The sequence below is a fragment of the Macaca mulatta genome, chromosome X, assembly GCF_049350105.2.
Source record: "Macaca mulatta isolate MMU2019108-1 chromosome X, T2T-MMU8v2.0, whole genome shotgun sequence".
Taxonomy (NCBI): domain Eukaryota; kingdom Metazoa; phylum Chordata; class Mammalia; order Primates; family Cercopithecidae; genus Macaca; species Macaca mulatta.
In genome coordinates, this window is record NC_133426.1 from 18,636,910 (window position 1) to 18,660,704 (window position 23,795).

Genomic DNA, 23,795 nt, shown 5'->3' on the forward strand with positions numbered 1-23,795 from the left:
ACAACTGCTTGCCTGGCTATAAGAGGAGCCTTGCCTTCTTTTTTTTTTTTTTTCCTAGATTCCAGAAGATGCAGGATTTTTCCTAAGGCAGGAGAAAACCCTAGTTCACGGACAGCCAGGATAAAAACCCTAGAAGCCCACGAGCCAAGGTGAACAAAGAGGAATTTTCTAAATCTTGGGGATAGAGAATTATGTTACATGAAGGCAGCCATGCCAATAAAATGGAAGGCTATGAAAGCAAGCAAGGCACAAGGAAACCCCAATTCCAGAGAGAGACACAAGCGTTCTATTTGGTGAACAGTTTGGTGCACAGACAGACTGCATCCTGTGAAGAGGTGGCCCTTGTCAAGGCTACTGCCGCCGGGAGGATCTTTGCATCTTTAGGATGTGTCACTAGCTCATCGAAACTATTTCTGTAACTCTCTGCAAGAGCCAATTTAAGCTGGCGCCTCGGTTCCCTCTGCACTCAAAAGAGACCAATTTCCAATTCCTCCTCAGAGTCCGTGAGACCAGATGCTACGACAAATGTTCCAGAGAAATGAACCTAGAAAATGATCCCGGGGCGATCCTTGGTGGGGAGCACAGGAATCCTCAGCTCTATCTGTGGCTTCAACAGACATCAGTTTCAGGGTGAGTGCTGCCATCGCCCCCCTGAGAGTGTTTCTGATGGGACATGCTTTCCTGATAGCACAAGGGATCTTGGGAGACAGAAGCTTCTCAATAAGGCTAGGGGGCACATGACAGGTTTAGAGCGTGATCGTGTTTCCAGGTGAGAGCCTATTGCATCTGGCAGCCCGAATTGGGCAACAATTCCTGCAAATGAGAAGCCACTGCTCTTGTTAGGTAGGTCATTGTCCCGTAAGCCCCACTTGGGGCACTGTCATAAAAGAAGTGGCAGATTCCTGTGGCTTGGTCTTTCTCCAGGGTGTCCATGGCTCCAATCGACACCTGCAGTAGGAAAGGGCAGAGGGGACAATGAGTGGAGTCCTTGCTCCCCATCATGCTTCTGCGTGTTGGCGGCGGGTCAACATGGGCAGGGTGAGAGTTGCTCTAGAGGCCTGGGCCTTCTGAGGGCACGAAGCCAGCGCTGCCGGGGGAATGCCCTACCTCTCTGGACACTGCACTCTGTCATCACGCATCCTAGTTTGCAGCTCCTGACTATGATGACGACCACTCTGTTGAACCTGACTTTGCGTAAAGGATAAAGGGGTTCACCCAGGGTCACATGTGTTGCAAGTGGTGTTTGGACGAAAACTTGCACTGAGACAGGCCTATCCATCCCCAAAGGTCTTGAGATTTCCTAAGTGGCCACTGTACCATTTTCTAAGCAAGTGGTTGACATTTTTTCCCCATCTGTGATGACATTTTCTTGGTTCGAGTATATTCTTTCCTATTGGACACAGAATCTCCAGCCTCAACAGAGATAAATGCCAGCCAACCCGGCTCCCCAGCACCCCCACCTGGTCCTGCAAGAACAGCTGACTGGCCGTCTGCACGATCTGGTCCACGTGGATGATGCCCCCAATGCTGGTCATCTCCGTGTCTGAGAGCAGCGTCAGCACCATGATGGCTTCCACCAGCAGCTGCCGGTACTCAGGCTGTGGCACGCGGTTCAGCACCGATTCAACATGGACAGCAAACTTGATCTCATGGGGGGTCATCTACCAAAGGGACAGGCAGGCAACCACCAGTGAGAGGACAGATGCAGCCCCATCACCGAGTAACCAAGGGTGACCGTAGCAGTGCCTGGGCTTGGGGCTCAGCGCCACTGCTACCCCTTTTCTGGCCACTCTGTGGATCCTGCCGGCAGTGGCCCTCAGCGCAGGAGGCTGGAGTGTGCCTCCAGGAGCCAGTCAGCCTGTCCTAGCCTGATTTATCTACCCTTCCCCCACCATCGACTACAGCTTCCAGGGAGCAGGGACCATTTCTGGTTTCTCTTTCCTCTTCGTTATTCCTTCCAGCATAAAGCATGGTGCTTTGGGTGGGGTAAGACTAAAAAAATCCATGTTAAAAAGAATGACAAATCACCTAGGGACGATGACTGTTTTTAGTTGGGCCGAGAAGGCTGCCTGTGGTGCAGGCCAGGCTGGCATGGAGATAGGCTCCTTTCTTTCAACAGGGTTCTAAGGGGTGGCTGGCAAATGAAAAGAGCTCGCTAGCCCAGAAATGCTGAGTCTCAGGTGAAGAAAAAGGCTGATGCCTATAAATGCAGGAAAGACATTTTGCCAAGTATAAGGGTGAAGTGGTTAGGCAGCTCAGAGCTACACCTGGCCTGTCAGGGCCAAAAGGAGCAAAAGAGGTCAGAGTCCATGCAATGAAGCCCTTACTGTGAACCCACAGAGGGGCCCGCATCTGCGTTTTTCTCATCGTACCTCTCGGGTCGTCGAGGATGGGAGGACGTAACCATCGATGGAGAGACCGTGGCACTGGAGGCAGAACACAGAGCGTTTCAGTCAGATTCCAGAATGGGATAAGCACATGCATGTGCACACACAGCCCCCTCGGCCCTGGAAACCCATATGAGGGCTGGGACACGCCAGACTGTCAGAGTTATTTTTAGAGAGCTTGTTCTCGCTGCCCACAGGCTGTGTTTTCGATGGAACAATTCTAGGGAACCCAGCAGGCATCTTTCAGATCTCCCCCGAACAATGCCCTAGGGGGCTGCCGAGTCCTCCCGGGAGGCTCCACATTGTAGTTGGCAACCGGGCCCTGGCGGCTGCAAGTCCCCTTTGGTGCCATAATAAAGGGGGATTTTCATGGCTCCTGCTGGGGAGGGGATGCTTCTGTGCCTTTGCAGGCATCTATTTTTGAGATTTCTATAATAAGCACCAATCACAAAAGCCTCCAGCACATGCACATGCACACCCATGTATATAAATACCGAGTGCCAGCTCAACACAAAATGCTTTTTCATAAAAGAAGTGGCTTGGTATTGGGCCAGTAAGTCCAAGCGGAAGCATGTGATGCCCCAGGAAGAGTGGGGAAATTTTCTAGGAACAGCTTGTTCTAGTCTAACTGGCCACCTTCTAAATTCCAGTGCCCCGGTCAGCAGCGTCCCTGGTACACTGAGGGCAGAACAGCAATGGACACTCCCACCCCCTTAAGAGAGGCGGGAAATGAAATAAGCACCATGAGCCCCTGCAGGCTCCTGGGAGTCCAGCTGCTCAGAGTCGTCTGCGGTGGCCGTGAGGAATACCTTGGGCCCCATGAAGCACAGGGGCCCTTGTTACAGAAACAACCTGGAGCAAGCGGTGCCATGGCTTTGGGAAGGGGGCTGTTGTATGCTGTCACTGGGATGTTTTCTCCTCTCCCACTGTGAAATGAACTAAAACATAGTTCTGGGGGGAAAAAGTCCTGGTTTGCACAGCTTTTCAGCGAGGCATACTGTCCCTCCATTCAAGGGAAAAGACAGGGAGGGCCTGGTGCAGCCCAGGGAGTTGCACAAACTCTGGGACCGATGCAGAAGGGAGACAATGTGTGGGTACAAAAAATGCTGCCCCCTCGAAAGCAGGTGCTCAGGGAGGCGCTCCTACGCTCAGGTACAGGTATTGTTCCCAAGGACAACCGCTGGGGAGATGGGAAGGGCCCCAGGCAGATGGGAAGCGCAACAGCTGGCTGGCTGAGGGGAGTGGGGGCCCCAGGGTGTGAGAGAGATCGTGCCTTCAGGGCACACAGGACCTGGGGCCAGACTGGAAGCTCTCTACCTCTGTACGCTTTGGGACTGAGCTTTGGGACTGAACGTAGCAGGTACCCTGGGAGGGTGGGGCTCAGTCACATGGCTGAACAGCAGGGACACTGCTGCCTGGACGTGCAGGAGGCTGGAGGGCTGGCCTACTCCAGGCCCCTCCTGAACTGTCATTCCAGGTTCCAGGCCTGTGGGGGCTGCTCTGTGTTACGGGGTTTTCATCTGAAGCCTCCCAGCCTTTCCCCATTCTTCTATGTTCCTAAAATACGTCCAAGTTGGTCCCACACAACCACGACTGCCACCTTGTCTTACTTGCTGTGGTTCTCAACCAGGGTGATCTGCCTCCCATGGGACATTTGATAATGCCTGGAGACACTTTTAGTTGTCACACGGGGGTGGGGGGGGGGGAGAGGCCAGGGATGCTGTAGACATCCTACCACGCACAGGCCCCCTAGTACAGAATGCCTCGGCCCCAGGTGCCAACAGCACTGAGGCAGAGAAGCCATCCTCAGGGCTGTGTGTTTGCTTGCCTGGAGGTGCCACTATGCCTTGCCAGGGCAGTATGGGAACGGTTCACTTCCCCAAGCTCACCTTCTGGAGGATCTTCCACACCCTCTGGTAGAATCCCACGGGGACCCTGTTGATGGCCCCGTCCAGCCTTCTCCTGCGCAGCCACTGGCCCTGCCGCTCCCCCCAGCCGATGTGATGTCCTCCCGAGTCTGAGGATGACGTGCCAGTGGGCGAGGATGGGGTGCTGGACCTCTGCAAGACAGACAGCTTGGGGCCTCAGAAGCCACGCAGCAGGTGCCCCAGGGAAAGTGTGCCATCACGAAGGGTGGCCCTGCGACCTAGGCACAAATGGCAGACCACCACTCGCCAGAGAGGAACACGGTTCCTCCAGTCCACCTTGCTTGTTTCCTGATGCGAGATAACTCGCACACTTTGGGTCGATCACTCCATTCCATGTTGCACTCTGACCAGCCCCCCTGAGAGGCAGTCCTGCCCCCAAAGCTAGAACCCACAGGGAGGAGGCTGGGCAGGGCAGGCACGGGCTCGGGGGTCAGACTGCCGGAGCGCTAATCCCCACTCAATGCCAGCAATGCCAAGGAAACACCCGAGGCCGTCTGGCCCTGCCATGAACACTGGTTCTGGGCCTCAGTCTCATCGGCACAGTGGGGACACAGTCGGGCGTCCTTTAGAGAGCTGCCTGGAAGCCTTCGCCACATGGAGACACTGAGGCATATCTGGTGCGTGCTAAGTGTCCATAAGGGGCAGCTGTCACCCGCATGTGGCGCCTGTGCCACTGCAGTGGGAGAGCTTTGAGCATGACAACGGGCCCTCGAAGCAGGCACCCGTGGCCCAGGGAGACAAACTCCATAGTGCCCACTTCATTGCTGCAGTGCCACAGAGAAGTCACAGTCACCTTTCCACAGGACAGGAACCACAGAGAAGGTAACACATGACACGAGGGAAGACAAACAGTGAAGCCCACATTTAGTGGCAGGGGCCTCGCAGATCAGGGTCCATCCACCCATCCTTTGCAGTCCCACTTCCTGCTTTCCCTGTTCTTGGCACTGGGCTTTATCTTAATTTGGGGCAATGGCTGCCTCTGAACTGGGGCTGACTTTGCTGAAGTGAGGGAAGAGGGCGCCATCTCCTTCCCACCTCAACATCGGCTAGACTGATTCAGGCTCCAGAGGGGAGCACTGTCTGAGAGGCTCCCCGCGGCTTTCCATCTCCTCCCTGCAGCAAAGCTCCCAGCCTTCTGTCTTGCCCTGCGGGGCTTCTAGCTGCGAGACCTCCGGGTCCAGAAGGGATAACCTTCACGCTCACACATCTCTTTGCCTGGGACTATCTGGCACTTTCATTTCTCGATGCGCACAGTCAGATGTAAAGGGTTAAAGTGAAATCCTGAAGTGTGCTAGCAGGGCAGGAGGCGGAGCTCTCCTTTCTGCAGCACTTGGATTTCAACAGATCTTATTTTGAAAAGGCAGTTCGGCTGGGTTATTCCATTGGGCTCATTACTGCCACTTAAGGCAACAATTAGACACAAATAAAAGTAATTACAGCTGCACTCCTCAATGACTCAGCTGATCTGGGCCCTCCAGTTGCAGGAGGAAGACTCAGCCTTTGCTCTGCGGTGAGCACAATCCGAGCCCTACACAGGATCTGGGGCATGGTGGGTGCAGAGTGCTAGTCGGCATGTGCAGGCAAGGGTTCACCATCCTGGCTCCATAAAGAGGCACGGAACTAATGCTCCGAAGTTTTCAGAAGCTCTGGGAATTGGTGAGAAGGACACTCCTCACCCACACTGTGCCGAGGAGCACAGGCAGAGAACAAAGCTCAGTGCAAGCACTTTGGGGCCACCTTTCTACCCTCCTCAGAATTCCAGTTGGAGGAGCCTGTGAGCATCCCGCTGAAAACACTTCAGCCCTGCTCGAGTCCTCAGAAGTTGGGCATGAGGTGGGAGCACAAGGAAGGACGCGAGGAGGAGCAGGGACGGACACAATGATCCCGAGGCACTGTTACCGCAGACTTGGAGGAATGTGCACTGCTGGACGCGGCCTGGCCCACAGAAAAGAACTACAAAACAAAAAGAATCCACTCAGTTGACGGCAATGACACCAAGAGACACAGCAGAGAGAAGGGTCATGGAGCAGCATCCGAAACACCCACAGAAAGCAGCAGCAGAGAATACGGGCACAGAGAAGGTCCAACAGCAACATACATAGGCAAGCTCAGGTGCAGGGGCACCTGCAAGCACCACTCTGGGCTTCGACTCCACATGAAACTTGCTAACTGCTCTTTTTAAAAACATGAACTGTCGGCTGGGCACGGTGGCTCAAGCCTGTAATCCCAGCACTTTGGGAGGCCGAGACGGGCGGATCACGAGGTCAGGAGATCGAGACCATCCTGGCTAGCATGGTGAAACCCCGTCTCTACTAAAAAATACAAAAAACTAGCCAGGCGAGGTGGCGGGCGCCTGTAGTCCCAGCTACTCCGGAGGCTGAGGCAGGAGAATGGCGTAAACCCGGGAGGCGGAACTTGCAGTGAGCTGAGATCACGCCACTGCACTCCAGCCTGGGCGACAGAGCGAGACTCCGTCTCAAAAAACAAAAAACAAACAAAAAACAACAAAAAAAAACCAAACATGAACTGTTGCCATTGAACGTAAATATTAAATGTCCCTGTCGTATGTGGAGGGTGCATCATCAAGTTAGGACACAATTTATTTTCCAAACTCAGCCATGAAATGCTCATATTTTAAGAATTGTGAAAATCTACAGATGAACTAAATACCTACGCTGACACTAACATGCTGCACCTAACAGACATTCAGTAGATATTCATTAAATGAACGAATATGATCAGGCTGATACCTTTGGCCAAATAAGTATTTCCTCGTCTAAAAATCTAGAATGTACCCTTAATTTGCAAAGGTACAGTGTGCTATCTACACGGTATTCTTGCAAAAGAGACTAGAAATTGAAAATACCATAACACCTATTACATTTTTTGAACAAAGAATATGTTCCTTGACATAAGTGGTCAAACACAAAGTTTGTACTAGCTAGGTGACTCTAAGCCCAGCAAAGAACAGAGGTGATCACTTCGTCTCCGTAGCACGCAAGAACAGCATGAAATGGAGGCAGAAGGAACCACTCAGATTCGCCCACGGTCAGGCCATCGGGATGTGGGGACAGAGGGACGGTGCCACCGAGTGGCTGGCAAGGGAAGATGTTTGGAAAGCCGGTTCCTTACTTGGAAACAGCATAAATTAGGAGAGATTAAAGCATGTTTTACCTCTGGACAACATGTGGAATCGGCCTTTACATGTCATTAAGATGTCTCCTCTAGGCTCTTGTGGTAATACATATCAAAATATTAGAAATGCGACTCCAGTTTTCCAGAGGGGGGAGGAGAACGTATGTCACCAGGGTGATATAAAAGAAGAGCATCCTTACATGTTTTTCCTTTCAGGGTTAAGTACCCCCAGGCGATCTGAGGACAGGAATAGCAGCATTCTTTCTACTGATATAACCAATGACCGTATTTCCCCCTATTTAGTTCCCTCTTTTTGAATAGAAACTCAGAGCCCGGATGATCTCTTTCACAAAGTACCCTACAAAGCCCAAGAATTTGAGAAACAGATTATTTGTAAAGGCATGGGGCAAGGTCGTCTCTCCGGCCCCGAGTCCTGCTCTCTGCCTCTGCCCCAGCCCATTTGCCGGGTAGAGCCGCCCTCCACACATCCCCAAGCTGCGGAGTCACAGCCTTGCTTTCCACATTCAAGCCAGAAAGAACAGGAAGTAAAGGACGAACAAGGCAAAGGGGTGTCACCTGTTCATCAGCACTAAACCGCCTAGTCATCTGAAAGCAAAAATACATCAGGAAATCAAAACCAGCTTTGAGTCAAGAACACGTGCTTCTTCTATCGCCCTCTCTTAATCCAGGGCCGTGTTGATCAAACCGCAGGCAGTGACCCATGAGTGCATCATGGACTCGATTTAGTGGGTCACGACCAGCATTTAAAATAGAGTAGAAAATTCGAGTGAATTTCTCATGGTCAGAGGAAAACTGTTTCCCAGCATGGATCCCGGGCAAGGCCTAGCACAGCACCTGGCACGTTAAGACTGCGATGTTGAGCTGCGGCCCTGTGCAGTCAGTTCAAAAGGATTTTTTTTTTTTTTTTTACCAGGAATTAAAGGTGAACTAAGAAAAGAGACCCCTGTGGCTGGTGGAGAATCCAAGTATCATGGGCATTCTGGTCTATTTCCGGAGCCCTCTTGCTATTTCATTTGAAGGACATAGATGATTTGGTGACTTTTTACATGACTCTACTTTTTCAATGGCTGTGGCCCACTCCAAAGAGTGGTTCTCAGGAACAGAGGCAAACATGGACAAGGGTATTTTCTGGAACATTCATGAGAACATCACGTTAAGGATGAGTGGGTGAGGGTGCGCATGAGCGGCTCTGGGATATCTATCTGGGGACGGGTGTGTTCAGATCCCAGACAGAAGGGACCTCCCACTCTAGACAGTGGGCTACAGCCTCATGCCCTAGGTTTCTGTCGCTTTCTGGGGTGAGCCCAGGTAGGGAGACCACCACTCACCCCTCGCTGCCACCAAGGTGTTCTTACCTGTTTCATTTCACTCCTCAGTCTGTTAATGCCACTCCTCTCAGTTTTGGTGACTCCAGTATGGCCCACCTCGTGGATGGAGATGGCAGGGCTGGATGTGGAGGAGTGGATAGGGCGCACTGGGTGGGAAACACACACATGTGGTTCTTAGGAACTCTACAGCATCCACCCCGAGGGAGGATCTGCCCCTGTCTTCCCTACTTGACAATGAGGGCCTTCTCTGCTTGGCCAGCGCTGTGTCTGCAGCACCGAGAGCAGCACAGGTGCAGCATTCAGCTCTTAAAGGAGTAAACGGAAATGTGCAGAGTACTTAAGCACCATTACAACACAGTGGCCAGGAAGCACCTTACACAGTGAAATATATATCTTTTTTTCGAGACGGAGTCTCACTCTGTCACCCAGGCTGGAGTGCAGTGGCGCGATCTCAGCTCACTGCAACCTCCGCCTCCTGGGTTCAAGCAATTCTCCTGCCTCAGCCTCCTGAGTAGCTGGGATTACAGGAGCCCGCCATCACACCCTGCTAATTTCTGTATTTTTAGTAGAGATGGGGTGTCACCATATTGGCCAGGCTGGTCTGAAACTCCTGACCTTGTTGTGATCCGCCCACATCGGCCTCCCAAACTGCTGGGAATACAGGCGTGAGCCGCCGCACCCGGTCATGTTTTTTTATTTTTTTTGAGACAGAGTCTTTTTTTTTTTTTTTTTTTTTTTTTTTTGAGACGGAGTCTGGCTCTGTCGCCCAGGCTGGAGTGCAGTGGCCAGATCTCGGCTCACTGCAAGCTCCGCCTCCCGGGTTTACGCCATTCTCCTGCCTCAGCCTCCCCAGTAGCTGGGACTATAGGCACCCGCCACCTTGCCCGGCTAGTTTTTTGTATTTTTTAGTAGAGACGGGGTTTCACCGTGTTAGCCAGGATGGTCTCGATCTCCTGACCTTGTGATCCGCCCGTCTTGGCCTCCTCCCAAAGTGCTGGGATTACAGGCTTGAGCCACCGCGCCCGGCCTGAGACAGAGTCTTGCTCTGTTCCCGAGGCTGGAGTGCGCGATCTTGGCTCACTGCAACCTCTGCCTCCTGGGCTCAAGAGATCCTTCTGCTTCAGCCTCCCAAGTAGCTAGGACCACAGGCGTGTGCCACCACACCTGGTTAATTTTTGTATGTTTTGTGAAGACAGGGTTTTGCCATGTTGCCCAGGCTGGTCTTGAGCTCCTGGGCTCAAGCGATGATCTGGTGAGTGTTGACTGGTCAACGATATCCCCAATCCTATTTATATTAATATTTTTCTAAAGGGTTCATCATGACTAATGTATAGGACCCACATGGACCTTGCTGGGCTCTGTCCCCAGTCCCGTGTGACTCTTGGAATGCCCCTGGGAAATGACAAAACTGCTGCGGGCCCCTGAAAGGCTGGCACCCCGGGCAGCTGTGGCCATGGGCTGGGTGATCCAGAGGGGCCTCCTGGTGCCAGGCCCTGTCTGGGCAGCAGGTGCAGGTGTGAATGCAGAATTCAGTGCCGCAGCAGTGCCTGGAGGAGAGCCCATGCCCAGGCCTGAGGGGGAGGTGCCAAATGAAATGAAGGTGGCAGCTGGAGGAGGGCCTTGGGCTGGAGGGGGAAGTGCTAGGAAAGTCAGGCTGCCAGGGGCTGGAGGTGGAGGCAACCAGAGGCCACCGATGCAATGCATCAGGCCACCACCTCTCACTCCCAACCTATCGCACCAGCCTTGGGATTCAAACCTGTTCCCAGCCCCACCTCCCACAAGCCTGGCCTCTGTGCTGTGGTCACAACAATCATTCTAAAAGGCAAGTGTGATCATATCACTGCCCACTCCAAAGCCTCCCAGGTCTAGCTGTCTTCAGGACAAAGGCCAAACAGTCCTCCCAGCATCACCTGAAACTCTACCAACTGGAGCCCCGCTTCCCCTCAACTCCCGGCCACCTGCACTGCACTGGGCATCTGCCTGTGCTGGCAAGCCAGGCCCAGCTCAAAGGTCACCTTCTCGGGCAGCATCCTCTGCAAGCCTCACCATCCCACCTGACCCCAGTGGAGCCATGGGAGTGGAGGCACTGTCCAGGAGGAGTAGTGACAAATAAGGAACCTGGGGACAAGAACATTTAAAGGACAGCAGAGAGGCAGGAGCCCACAAGGGAGACTCAGTGATGAGCTGGAGAGGAAGGACAGACCCAGGAAAGTGGAAAACAGAAGGAGAAAGTGGAAAACAGAGCGAGCGAGGCAGGACAAAGCAAAGTAAGTGAGCTCGAGCACGCTGTGAGGTCACAGAGGGGTCTCCTCCCCGCGCTGTGGAGGGTGATGTGAGGCCGGGTTGAGAATGTTTTTATCCAAACCAAAGGCCAGGAAGCTACAAGAGGGGCTGTCTGGGGTGGGTGTTCACTGGAAACATTTATCTCAGACATCTCAGGATTTAATCAAAATTCTAAGCCTATTTGGGCTTCCTAATTTACAAAAATTGAACAATTACAAAGGACAGCTAACAAATGATGTTATATGTTAAAAAGACAGCATGTCTTCTGTTCTTGCTTGCAATCACACATATTTTTATGGCTTTCAGATGACATTACTCAGTTCCTAGTTTCATAGTATCTATAGCTGTACACCTAATGACAAATTTTTAGTAATTATCTGTGTCAAGCCATGAATGCTGTAATGATGAGCAGAAGACATTAAATATTTATCTCATACATTACCATTTCAAGGACTCTGCCTTGGAAAGAACTGGAAATTACTTTTGCAAAAGCATTTTCAGCATCCCTCCTTCAGGAAAGGAGAAAAACCACCAAAACACATCTGATTGCACGATGCCGTCTTTGTTTGCGGCCGGCACATGCTCAGGAAACATACAAAGTACCCAATGTCCTTCTTATTAAATAAAAGGAATGATAGCCCACAGTGCATTTCTTTGGCTTGATGAAATAAATTCACCAACGTGCCTGCAAATCATTTAGCTTTTTTATGAGGAGGAGAAATGATAATTGCTTCAATTATAATTAGGGAACATTTGAGAACAAGAATCACGCCAGGACTTGGGTGATTATGTTTCCCAGCACTGCAAGCAGGGTTCCGGTTCAGATAAAAACAGAGCGAGCGAGGCAGGACAAAGCAAAATAAGTGAGCTCGAGCATGCTGTGAGGTCACAGAGGGGTCTCCTCCCCGCGCTGTGGAGGGTGATGTGAGGCCGGGTTGAGAATGTTTTTACCCAAAGGCCAGGATGCTCAGGTGGTGTGAAAGGACGGCCCTTTCATCCTGGCCCTCAGGGTCCCCCACACTTCTAACACTTTTTTTTTTTTTTTTGAGACGGAGTCTTGCTGTCACCCAGGCTGGAGTGCAGTGGCACAATCTCAGCTCACTGCAACCTCCACCTCCCGGGTTGAAGTGATTCTCCTGCCTCAGCCTCCTGAGTACCTGGGCTTACAGGCGTGCGCCACCACACCTAATTTTTTTTGTATTTTTAGTAGAGATGGGGTTTCACCACGTTGGTCAGGCTGGTCTCGAACTCCTGACCTCATGATCTGCCCACCTCGGCCTCCCAAAATGCTGGGATTACAGGCGTGAGCCACCATGCCTGGCCAACACTTTTGCATAAGGGATGGTACCAGGTGCTTATGGCTACAGGAGGCGGTATACCCCACATGCTGTGCCAACTTGGGCAAGAAAAGCTCGCCCAGCACACTGCGAGCGAGTCCCAAAGCCCCCAAAGCAGGAAGCTTGAGCCTAGGACTCTGTCCATCTTCTTCAGGTAGGAGCCTTCCCTTCCCACATTCACTATGCCCCACAGCGCTGGTTCTAATGTCTACTGCATGTAAAGGAGGCAGCTCCCTGAAGACACTAACAGGAGCATGGGACTTACCACTTCTTTCAACGCCAAACTCTTTCCCACTTAGGATATGGTGCAGGAGATTTTTCATATCGAAAGGGCTGAGGTTCATTAAACTTTCAGAAGCCTCTTCTCCTAAAAACAAATATCTTGTAAGTGTCCCAGACACAGGGCTGGTGGCGGGTAAAGGTAGGGTCAGGTGGACCTGGGTGGGGAGGGAGGTGACAGCAGATGCCATGGCAGGTCCCCCTGTTCAGGAGAACCTCACTATTGCTTTGGGGCTGAAATGCACTGTTCCGTGGGGATTCTAAATGCTGCTGTTTAAATCATGAATCTGCTTAATTCTCAGACACATGATTTTTCACAATGTTTGATCCCCAACATTGGATGTCTCATGATGGATTTTTATATTCAAATTGGTAGGGTTTCTCCCCGTGAAGGTGTTATAAAATAGGGGTGACATCTCATAGCAAGGGCATCCAGGAAGGAGCTTAGATGTCAGGTACGGGGCGGAAGATTCCACATCGCCTTTGAGGCTGTAATGGTCAACATCACCAGAGCCCCATTCTCCCTGACTTATGAACTTCAGCTCTGTGCCACATGGAAAGGAGTTCCATCTAAATGAGAGAAGCTGGTAAAGCGTGAGCTTGCCACAGGCTTGGATGCTGAGTTCGAGATAATCTAAGCAGGGCTCCCCCTGAGAGTGGAGGCCGTGGCCTGGTGGCTGGGGTGGGGTGCGGCGGGAGCTGCAGGAGCTGCGGGCATCTCACCTGAGCAGTTCAGGCTCCGCGCCAGCTCCGTGGCCATCACCTGAATGATCAGTCCAATCCGGAGTCTCAGCATTTCCACAAAGAGGCTGGGCTGCGCCCTGACATACATGGCCAGGTAAACCACAATCTCCTGAGGCAGACACACACGGAGATAGGGTTTCAGAGACAGGGTGAGTGGCTGAAGGATCCCCTCCACTCTGAGGAAGGCTGTGGCCCAGCCCCTCCCACACCAGCCCCAGACCTGCGTGAGGACGGCGATGCTGATGTCCTGCCCGCTGGCCTCATAGATGAGTTTTGTGAGCTCCTCCGGGGGAAGGGGCCTAGGAAGGAGCATTGTGTCACAAACATGATGAAGTGTCTTGAGACAGTGCCTCCTCACCCTCCACGGAACACCCTTATTTTCTGTGCTAGATGCATCCATGTGACGGAGTGTCTTTAAAAAGCCCCTCCTCCAAACATTGGGAAGTGCTGATGTTTTCCCCATGGCTCCCCGGCAAACCTGAGGTCCTCAAGGCTGACGACTTACGCAGAGATGATCTTCTCCCGCGGCTCGGGCGGCAGGCCCACGGTGAGCTGCTTCTGGTGCGACAGCAGGTCCGTGCAGGCCTTCGCAGTTAGGAGGAAGGGTGAGAGGCAGAGCACAAAAGAGATTGGTAAAGACGATGGGGGGTGGGGAGGAGACAATGCCAATCAGATCGTACATTTACCTTAACTTTATGACCCATGTTGCCCTTGATTTGAAAAATTCATACCTAGACCCCAGACTAAGCAACCAGGCAGGGCTGGGTGTCTGTGGTCTCTGTCTCCAATGCGTACCCCCAGGCCTGGCTCTGCAGGGCCTGTCAGTGGGCATTTAATGCCCATCCACTGTAGCAAACACATTGGACTCCCTGCTATCAAATGAGACAGGAACGAGTCCGAAGATACTGATGGTAAGAGTTAATAACCATATTCAATTCCTAAATTACCCGTTTCCCCATTATTCACATCTAATAAATGCCATCATCTTACCATCACGACACTGAACTGGAGTGTCTTGGAAAGCGGCTCTGGATTTTGCCTGGCCTTGGGGTTATAAATATTAATGATCACTGTGCTGTGGATGTGTAAAAAAAAGAGCTCTAAGAGGCTGCCAGGCCACAGAGCACTTTCATTTGATTTCCCGGCGAGCCTTTTTCCGTAGCTAAGAAAGAACAAAACCAATCCACTTGCATTTTCTTCCCTCTGTTCGCCTTCCCGGAGCAGCGGGCAGGCAGGAGAGAAGGGCCCACTCCACCTGTGGGTTAAAGAATGGGACTCCTTCACAAGTAAGAGGTACAACTGGCAGACTGCAAGGGGAAGAAGGGGACACAAGCTAGTGAGCACACATGTGCAGCCGGCACAGTCACACTGACCTCAGCCAGGACCTCCACTTTCTTCCTGAGCAGGCCTGAGATGTAGCGAATCAGACCCCACTCCTGGTTCAAGCCGGCTTTCCCATAGAGCTCGCTGAGAAGGTTCTGAACGGTGACCCTGTGCTGTCCAGAGAGATTTGTGTCCCAGCTGGGACCCCTGCCAAGAGGTAGAAAAACCCAGAAATATGGTCCAGAATGTTTAAAGACTGGGAAAAGGAATAGATCACTGTGCATTTTGCAAAGCGCTTGGGCTCTCCCAGTGCCTGTGAGTCTCACTTGAGAGGGTTACGTCCCACCAAAGGTCCCCTATATCCTTTGAAACAGAAGCCTAACATCAGGACGTGGTGGCCTCCTGGCCTCACATAACCTTCTCATCCTGGGGGACCAGCATCAGTATGCAGAGAAGGAGATGGAAGTCTCATTCCTGGTGATCCTGGGTAACTGGGGTGAATATAATCATGACCTGGGCTGGCTAGAAGGCCAAGAATACTAGGGAAAAAATTAAGGAGAACTGAGAAAGCTTAGCCTAGTAAAGACCATAAACTTACTGCTACGACTTGAATGTCTGTTTTCCCCCTATTCCTATGTTGAAATCTTAACCCCCACAATGATGACATTAGGAGGTGGGGACTTTGGGAGGTCATCAGGTCATGGGGCAGAGCCCTCCTGAAGGAGGTGAGTGCCCTTATAAAAACGACGCCAGAGAGCTCACTTGCCCCTTCCACCATGTGAGGATGCAATGAGAAGACGCCATCTATGAAAAAGCAGGCCTTCCCAGACATCAAATCGGCCTTGAGTTTGAACTTCCCAGCCTCCGGAACTGTGAGAAATACCTTTCTGCTGTTCCTAAGCCAACCTGTTCATGGTATTTTGTTATTACTGCCTGAATGGACTAAGACACTTACTTTATGACATAAAGAATGTACAGAATGTCTGCTTGGTCCTGTAGGTTCGAACAATCTTTTAGCTGCTCAACCAGCTTCTCACAGTCCACGTCACCATGGTCATCTCTGGGCCACTGGAAGTCACTTTCAGGAACCTGGTCATATAAGAGCCCAAAAGCAGGGAGATGGGCTAGGCATGGAACTTTCGGAAGATCAAGAAGTGAAACACCAACCTGGTCTTGGAACTCTATTGCTGTGCTGTGCTCCAGTTTTCAATGACTTTTTGTACCTTTTTATTTATAGGCTTTTACTATTTTTGATCATTGAATCACTGTGCTGGTCAACATTTGCAAAAGACTGGACTGAATAGGTTAAAATATATGTGAGTTTTATTTATGGAAGGTTCACAGACAAGCAGAACTAACCTCTGGTGTTAGGAATCATGACAGCAGTTATCTCTGGACCAGAAAAAGAGAAAGAGATGGGAGGGGGGCACAGAAGGTGGTCACTGATCCAGGTATACTGGCTCGGTGATCATTCATTGAGCTGAAGGTGTGAAGGATGTGCTATCTCCAAATATGCCAGATTGGTATATTGACTATGTTGAGTTGAAAACATTGGAAAAATTGTAGTTTCAGAAAGGGGTAGCTGACCTGTCTCCTTCTGCAGGCAGCAAGCCATAAAGATGCCTCTGGGAGGGGTACACTCCTAGGGCGCGAAAAGAGCCCGTATCATCAGAGCCCAGGAACTGGAGGCAGCAATGGACCTGTATAAATGCACTTACCCAAGGAACCCTTATCTTCCACTAGTTTTACACGCCCCCTATATATCTCCTAGTAACCGCCTCTAGCCAGATTTTCCTTGTCCTGTCCTAGCTTCTCAAATGTATCACTCTTTGTTTAAAAAGTAGGAAAGCATCTTGCTTTGACCGCTTCTTCAGACTTCACTCTCTTGTGAAGATCCTCATGTACCCAGAAAGCTAATCACCTTTGTATGCTTTTTCTTTTTAATCTGCCTGGTGTCAAGCGGCTTCTAGATAGAGCCGAAAAGCCCTCACAAGAGCTAAGGAGGGGTTGGAGGTGACCTCTCGCTCCTCTATTCCTGCTTTTTCTGCACCATGCCGCATATATGGTATAGTTATTTGGAAGCAAACTAAACACAAAAAGGATGTTTTAACCTAAAATTGAAATCAGGGTAAAATCTTCTCCAACAGGGACTGAGTCTATTTGTGTGGGGTCAAATCAGGGAAGAGTCCTGGATAAAATAACAAATTGTGGGAATTAATGGAACAGCCTGAGATTTTATTCTCCTGAGGAATCTTATTTTTAAAATTTTTTTATGCCCATCTTTTTCCTACAGTATCCTAAGGAATCTTTCACTGTTTTTTCTTACATTAAGAGCATTAGGAGCCAGGCACAGTGGCTTGCGCCTGTAATCCCAGCACTTTGGGAGGCTAAGATGAGAGGATCGCTTGAGCCCAGGAATTCCAGACCAGTGTGGGCAACATGGTAAAACCCTGTCTCTACAAAAAATACAAAAATTAGCCGGGCATGGTGGCGCACGCTGGTAGTCCCAACTATTTGGGAGGCTGAGGTGGGAGGATCGCCTGAGCCTGGAGGTTGATGCTGCAGGGAGCTGTGATCACACCACTACACTCCAGTCTGGGTGACACAGCAAGATCCTGTCTAAGAAAAATTTAAAAAGGCCATTAGGAACAGAGTCCTGCTCCCTGTTCCACAAGTAGTCCCACCTTGGCCGGCTAAACAGTTAGGCGGGGCTAGGTGGTGAGCTATTTCCTCTAGTGGCTACACAGACTTTGATGAGTAGGTAGCAAGGTAGTAGCCTTTTTTTCTACAGGCAAAATATAAAGGTTTGTATCACATTCAGTGTACATATTGATACAAGTCAGATTCCAGACAATGAAGTGATTGGGTTCGCATCCAAGCCCAGAGCTTCTAAACCAAAAGGTCCCGGATATCGAGAAATATGCTGTTTCTTTTGAGTTTAGCCATTTGAAAGAGTTTGGGGACTAATCCTGCATTGTAGAACACCATACTTTAAAAAAAAGCTGTTCCATATACTTTACCTTTTCTAGGAGTGGCTGAGGAGAATCAACAAGATTCAGTGATTTACGGTGGGCACTTAGAACTTTAGTCGGCAAAGTCATGGGAACAACTGGAAAACAAAAGAATAAAGACAGTTATTCTGAGGAGGAAAAACAATAAAATACTCCTTTTTTTTTGAGACAGAGTCTCACTCTGTCACCCAGGCTGGAGTGCACTGGTATGATCTCGACTCACTGCAACCTCTGCCTCCCGGGTTCAAGTGATTCTCCTGCCTCAGCCTCCCGAGTAGCTGGGATTAGAGGCATGCGCCACCACGCCCAGCTAATTTTGTATTTTTAGTAGAGACGGGGTTTCGCCATGTTGGTCAGGCTGATCTCGAACTCCTGACCTCAGCTGATCTGCCTGCCTTAGCCTCCCAAAGTGCTGGGGATACAGGCATGAGCCACTAGGCCCGGCCTAATTTTTATATCTCAGTAGAGATGGGGTTTCGCTATGTTGGTCAGGCTGGTCTTGAGCTCCTGACCTCAGGTGATCCACCCGTCTTGGTCTCCCAAAGAGCTGGGATTCCAGGCGTGAGCCACCGTTCCCGGCCAATACTTCTTTTGAGAAGTATGGCGGCTGCTCCCTATCTAACACAAACCAACAGAAGGAAAGATCACGTATTTAGCTTCAACAGGAATTTATCATGTAGCTACCTCATGTGCTAAATCTGGGGATAAGAAGTGAGCAGGGCATAGATCTTGCTTTGAGAACTGGATTTCGCTTTTCCCTCCTGGAATTCAGGGAAAATGATATAACATCCCAGGAATGGAAAGAAGCTCAGAAGTGATTTCGCCTGACCTCTTTTTCTTTCAGATGAGGAAACAGAGACCCAGAGAGGGTAGACCATTTGTCCAAGGTGGCTTCCCATAATCAAGGTGTCTGGGCTTCCGGTCCAGTATGCACTTCATTCTGCCACTGCCGGGCAGCAGGGCTTGTTTTTCAACCACCTCTGGATATTATCATTATCGATATTAATTCATTAAGCCATCTCTGTCTTCCGGGCTATAGCATGTCATCTCAGGAGAACAGGAAGTTTTCAAGGTAAAGACAATGCATATTTAAAAGGCATTTATAGACCTCCAGGTTATACTTGTGAATTGAATACACATCGTAATTTTAATTCCTTCCAATCCTCCACTAACATTATAGAAAATATATACAGTCATGCATTGTTTAATGACACGGATACATTCTGAGAAATGTGTCATTAGGCAATTTCCTCACTAATGAACAGCATAGAGTGTACTTACAGAAACCTAGATGGTATAGGCTACTACATATGTAGTTTAGATAGAGGCTATTGCTCCTACACTATAAAACTGTACGCATGTTCCTGTACTGAATATTGTAGGTAACTGTAACACAATGGTATTTGTGTGTCCAAACATAGAAAAGGTATGGTAGAAATAGGGTACAGGCCAGGCATGGTGGCTCATGCATGTAATTCCAGCACTTTGGGAGGCTGAAGTGAGAGGATTTCTTGAGCTCAGGAGTTCAAGACTGGCCTGGGCAACATAGTGAGACCTCATCCCTACTAAAATTAAAACAAACAAACAAACAAACAAAAACAATGGTAGGCCATGCGTGGTGGCTGATGCCTGTAATCCCAGCACTTTGGGAGGCTGAGGCGGGCGGATCACCTGAGGTTGGGAATTCAAGATCAGCCTGACCAACATGGCGAAACCCCATCTCTACTAAAAATACAAAATTAGCTGGGTGTGATAGCACATGCCTGTAATCCCAGCTACTGGGGAGGCTAAGGCAGGAGAATCACTTGAACCCAGGAGGTAGAGGTTATGGCGAGCTGAGATCGTGCCATTGCACTCCAGCCTGGGCAACAAGAACGAAACTCCGTCTCAAAAAACAAAACAAAACAAAAACAATGAGCTGGGTGTGGTGGTGCATGCCCATAGTCCCAGCTACTGGGGGGCTGAGGCAGAAGGATCGCTTGAGCTCAGGAGATTGAGGCTGCAGGAAGCCCTGATCATGGCACTGTACTTCAGCCTGGGTGACAGAGCAAGAAATATGGTATATAAGATGAAAAGTGGTTCACCTCTATAGGGCTCTTGCCATGAACGGAGTTTGCAGGACTGCAAGTTGCTCTGGGTGACTGGGTAAGTGAGTGGTGAGTGAATGTGAAGGCCTAGGACATGACTGGACACTGCTGTAGACTTCATAAATACTCTACACTCACACTGCATTCAATTCATCACACAGTGTTCTTTAATACTAAATAAACTTAGCTTACTGTAACTTTATAAACCTAAATTTTTAAAAATTTGACTTTTGTAATAACAGCTTAAAACACAGATTGTACAGCTGTACAAAAATATATTTTTTTTGCTTTTTTTTTTTGAGATGGAGTCTCACCCTGTCACCCAGGCTAGAGTGCAGTGGGGCGATCTCGGCTCACCGCAACCTCCGCCTCCCGGATTCAAGCAATTCTCCTGCCTCAGCCTCCTGAGTAGCTGGGATTATAGGCGCGCGCCTCCACGCCCAGCTAATTTTTGTATTTTTAGTAGAGACGGGGTTTCACCATGTTGGCCAGGTTGGTCTGGAACTCCTGACCTCCTGATCCACTCACCTCGGCCTCCCAAAGTGCTGGGATTACAGGCATGAGCCACCGTCGCCGGCCCACAAAAATATTTTCTTTATGTCCTTATTCTATAAGCTTTGATCTATTGTTTAATTTTACTTCTTAAACTTTTTTTTAAAAAATGAAAACACAAACACATACATTAGGACTCTACAGGGCCAGGATCATCCATCTCACTGTCTTCCACCTCCACAGCTTGTCCCACTGGAAGGTCTTTAGGGGCAGTAACGTACATGGAACTGTCATCTCCTAAGATAACAATGCTTTCTCCTGTAATCCCTCCTGAAGAACCTGTCTGTGGCTGTTTTACAGCTAACTTTTTTTAATAAGTAAAAGGAGTACACTCTAAAATAATGATGAAAGTATAGTATAGTAAATATGCAAACCAGCAACATACTTACTTATTATCAAGTATTATGTACCATACATAATTGTATGTGCTAGACTTTTATGCGACTGGCAGTGCAGGAGGTTTGTTGATACCGGCATCACCACAAACATGTGAGCAGTGCATGGTGCTACAACGTCACCACAGCTACGACATCACTAGGTGACAGAAAGGTTTCAGCTCCATTATAATCTTAGGGGACCACTGCCATATATATGGTCTGCCACTGACCAAAAGTTATGTGGTGCATGACTGTATGTATTTTTTAAAAAAGACAAATCCTTGAGAATGAAGAAAAACAAGAAAGACGACCACAGGAACAGAATTTCACAAGCGGGAAAGCTGATGGATGAAAGATAAGTGATTCAGCTGATACGAGGCAACCAATTCCCAAGTCTGCAGTGGAGAAATCCGAGAGCTGGTCAGTTACACCCAAGGCTCATCAAAAGTCCTTGGGGCCTGCTGCGCCATGTGCTTCTGGAACTGGGGCCTAGAAGGAGTGTCCAAGACAAGGAAGGTTGGAGAGAAGCTATTTGAGAAGCAGTGAGCTCCCTGGACACCTGCTTCAACTACACCCAGCTTGATGAGCACCTCACTCACACTCACTCTGACAGAAGACTGGAGGGTCACTCAGAAGAGGGTAAAAGAGGAAGGGGCTCAAAGAGAGGGGGGCTGCTGAATAGCACATCTGAAGGCCTGGATACATTCCTCAAGGGAATTATAAGTAACTATATAGCTCCAGGCAACCAGATCCTAATCCTTGAAACAGGAAATCCACTAAGAGACTGTAGAGTATCTCTGGGAAATCAAATAACTCTGAGTCAACAAGCCCCACCCATGGGCTTGGAGATTCTCATTCATGACCAGGTAAGTGAGGAGGAGCAGGGCATTGGAAGAAGGACTCTCACGTGGAAGACAGAAACCTAAGCAAACCGGAAAAAGTGACCTGGGGGCATGGAAACCATTCAAAGAGTAAAAAGGGTATATACAAACCAAAACAAAAAGCCCTGCCATTAATATTCTTAGAATAATAAGAAATTGCCAGGCATGGTGGCTCATGCCTGTAATCCCAGCATTTTGGGAGGCCAAGGTGGGCAGATTGTTTGAGGCCAGGAGTTTGAGACCAGCCTGGGCAACATGGCGAAACCCTGTCTTCACAAAAATAAAAATAAAAATTACCCGGGTGTGGTGGCATGCACCTGTGGTCCCAGCTACTTGAGAGGTTAAGGTAGGGGGATCACTTGGGCCTGGGAGGTGAAGGCTGCAGTAAGCCGTAATTGCACCACTCACTTCAGCCTGGGTGACAGAACAGGACCTTTTCCTTCTCTCTCTCAAAAAAAAGAAATTATACTGTATTTTTATTATTTTTTTGAGACAGGGTCTCGCTCTGTCACCCAGGCTGGAGTGCAGTGGCATGATCATGGCTCACTGCAGCCTCAACCTCCTGGACTCATGCGATCCTCCCACCTCAGCCTCCCAAGTACCTGGGATCACAGGCATGCACCACTACGCCTGGCTAATTTTATTTTTTTGTAGAGACAGTGTCTTGCTATGTTGCCCAGGCTGGTCTGGAACTCTTGGGTTCAAGTGATCCGCCTGTCTCGGCTTCTCAATGTATTGGGATTACAGGCGTTAGCCACTGCGCCCGGCCAAGAAATTATATTGTTTTTTTTTTTTTTTTTTTTTTTGAGACGGAGTCTCGCTCTGTCGCCCAGGCTGGAGTGCAGTGGCCGGATCTCAGCTCACTGCAAGCTCCGCCTCCCGGGTTCACGCCATTCTCCTGCCTCAGCCTCCCGAGTAGCTGGGACTACAGGCGCCCACCACCTCGCCCGGCTATTTTTTTGTATTTTTTAGTAGAGACGGGGTTTCACCGTGTTAGCCAGGATGGTCTCGATCTCCTGACCTCGTGATCCGCCCGTCTCGGCCTCCCAAAGTGCTGGGATTACAGGCTTGAGCCACCGCGCCCGGCCAGAAATTATATTGTAAACATGAAACAAAAACAGATGCAATTTGGGGAAAAAAGATTTAAAATGTGATAGCAAAAGTGGCTCAATTGAGGGGATGGAAGAAAAAGTTGAGACAATGGCTCTCAGGACAGACAGAAAAATGGAAAACAGAGGGAAAAAAATGATAAAGTCTTCTTCAGGAAGTCAACTTTGGAATCACAGAAACACCAGAAAGAAAGAACAGAGAAAATGTAGGGAAGGAAATGAGTCAAGAAGCTTTTTAGGAAAACTTTACAGGACTGAAAAACAAATTTCCAGATTAGAAAGGCCCATTGTGTATCCAACACAATGGATGAAAACACATGAGATAGAGATTAAGGTGCAGCACTGAGATGTCAGAAGCTGGGAGCAGAGAAGATCCTAAACACTTTCAAAGAGAAAAAGAACTCATATTTGAAGTATCAAAAATCAGAACGAGCCGGGCACGGTGGCTCACGCCTGTAATCCCAGCACTTTGGGAGGCCCAAGAGGGTGGATCACCTGAGGTCAGGAGTTCAAGACCAGCCTGGCCAACAAGGTGAAACCCTGTCTCTACTAAAAATACAAAAATTAACCTGGCGTGGTGGTGTGCGCCTGTGATCCCAGCTACTTGGGAGGCTGAGGCAGGAGAATCGCTTCAACCCAGGAGGTGGAGGATGCAGTGAGCTGAGATCGTGCCACTGCACTCCGGCCTGGGCGACAGAGTGACACTCTTGTCTCGAACAAACAAACCAAAAATCAGAATGGGTTTAGATTTCTGATATGGTTTGAATGCCTCACTCCAATCTCATGTTGAAATGTAATCCCCAGTGTTGGAGGTGGGGCCTGGTGGGAGGTGTTTGGATCATGGGGGTGGGTCCCTCATGAATGCCTTGGGCCATCCCCTTGGTGATAAGAGAGCTCTTGCTCTGAGTTCACAAGGCATCTGAGATCTGGTTGTTTAAAAGTGTGTGACCATTCTCCCCTGCCACTCTCTTTTGTTCCTATTTTCACCATGTGAAGTGTCTGCTCCCCTTTTT

General features: G+C 49.7%; 1 protein-coding gene across 13 annotated transcripts in view; it reads right to left on the reverse strand.

Moving 5' to 3' along the window:
* Nucleotides 1-263: 263 nt before the first annotated feature.
* PHKA2 (phosphorylase kinase regulatory subunit alpha 2) overlaps nt 264-23,795 on the reverse strand; it is a 90,790-nt gene continuing 67,258 nt past the window's right edge. For 3 of the 13 annotated variants that reach the window (XM_077989606.1, XM_077989608.1, XM_077989607.1), the window contains exons 20-33: nt 17,786-17,874; nt 15,721-15,854; nt 14,816-14,972; nt 13,948-14,027; nt 13,663-13,741; nt 13,422-13,551; nt 12,685-12,786; nt 8,827-8,945; nt 8,027-8,056; nt 6,191-6,268; nt 4,277-4,447; nt 2,373-2,426; nt 1,461-1,661; nt 264-948 (exon numbers count right to left, since the gene is read on the reverse strand). In XM_077989606.1, coding sequence (XP_077845732.1) covers nt 778-948; nt 1,461-1,661; nt 2,373-2,426; nt 4,277-4,447; nt 6,191-6,268; nt 8,027-8,056; nt 8,827-8,945; nt 12,685-12,786; nt 13,422-13,551; nt 13,663-13,741; nt 13,948-14,027; nt 14,816-14,972; nt 15,721-15,854; nt 17,786-17,874 — 1,595 coding nt within the window. In that variant the 3' untranslated portion in view covers nt 264-777. Of the gene's footprint in view, nt 949-1,460; nt 1,662-2,372; nt 2,427-4,276; nt 4,448-6,131; nt 6,269-7,489; nt 7,688-8,026; nt 8,057-8,826; nt 8,946-12,684; nt 12,787-13,421; nt 13,552-13,662; nt 13,742-13,947; nt 14,028-14,815; nt 14,973-15,720; nt 15,855-17,785; nt 17,875-23,795 lie in introns of those variants that run through there. The other 10 variants (XM_001084454.5, XM_077989609.1, XM_015127029.3 and 7 more) reach the window with 7 other exon arrangements.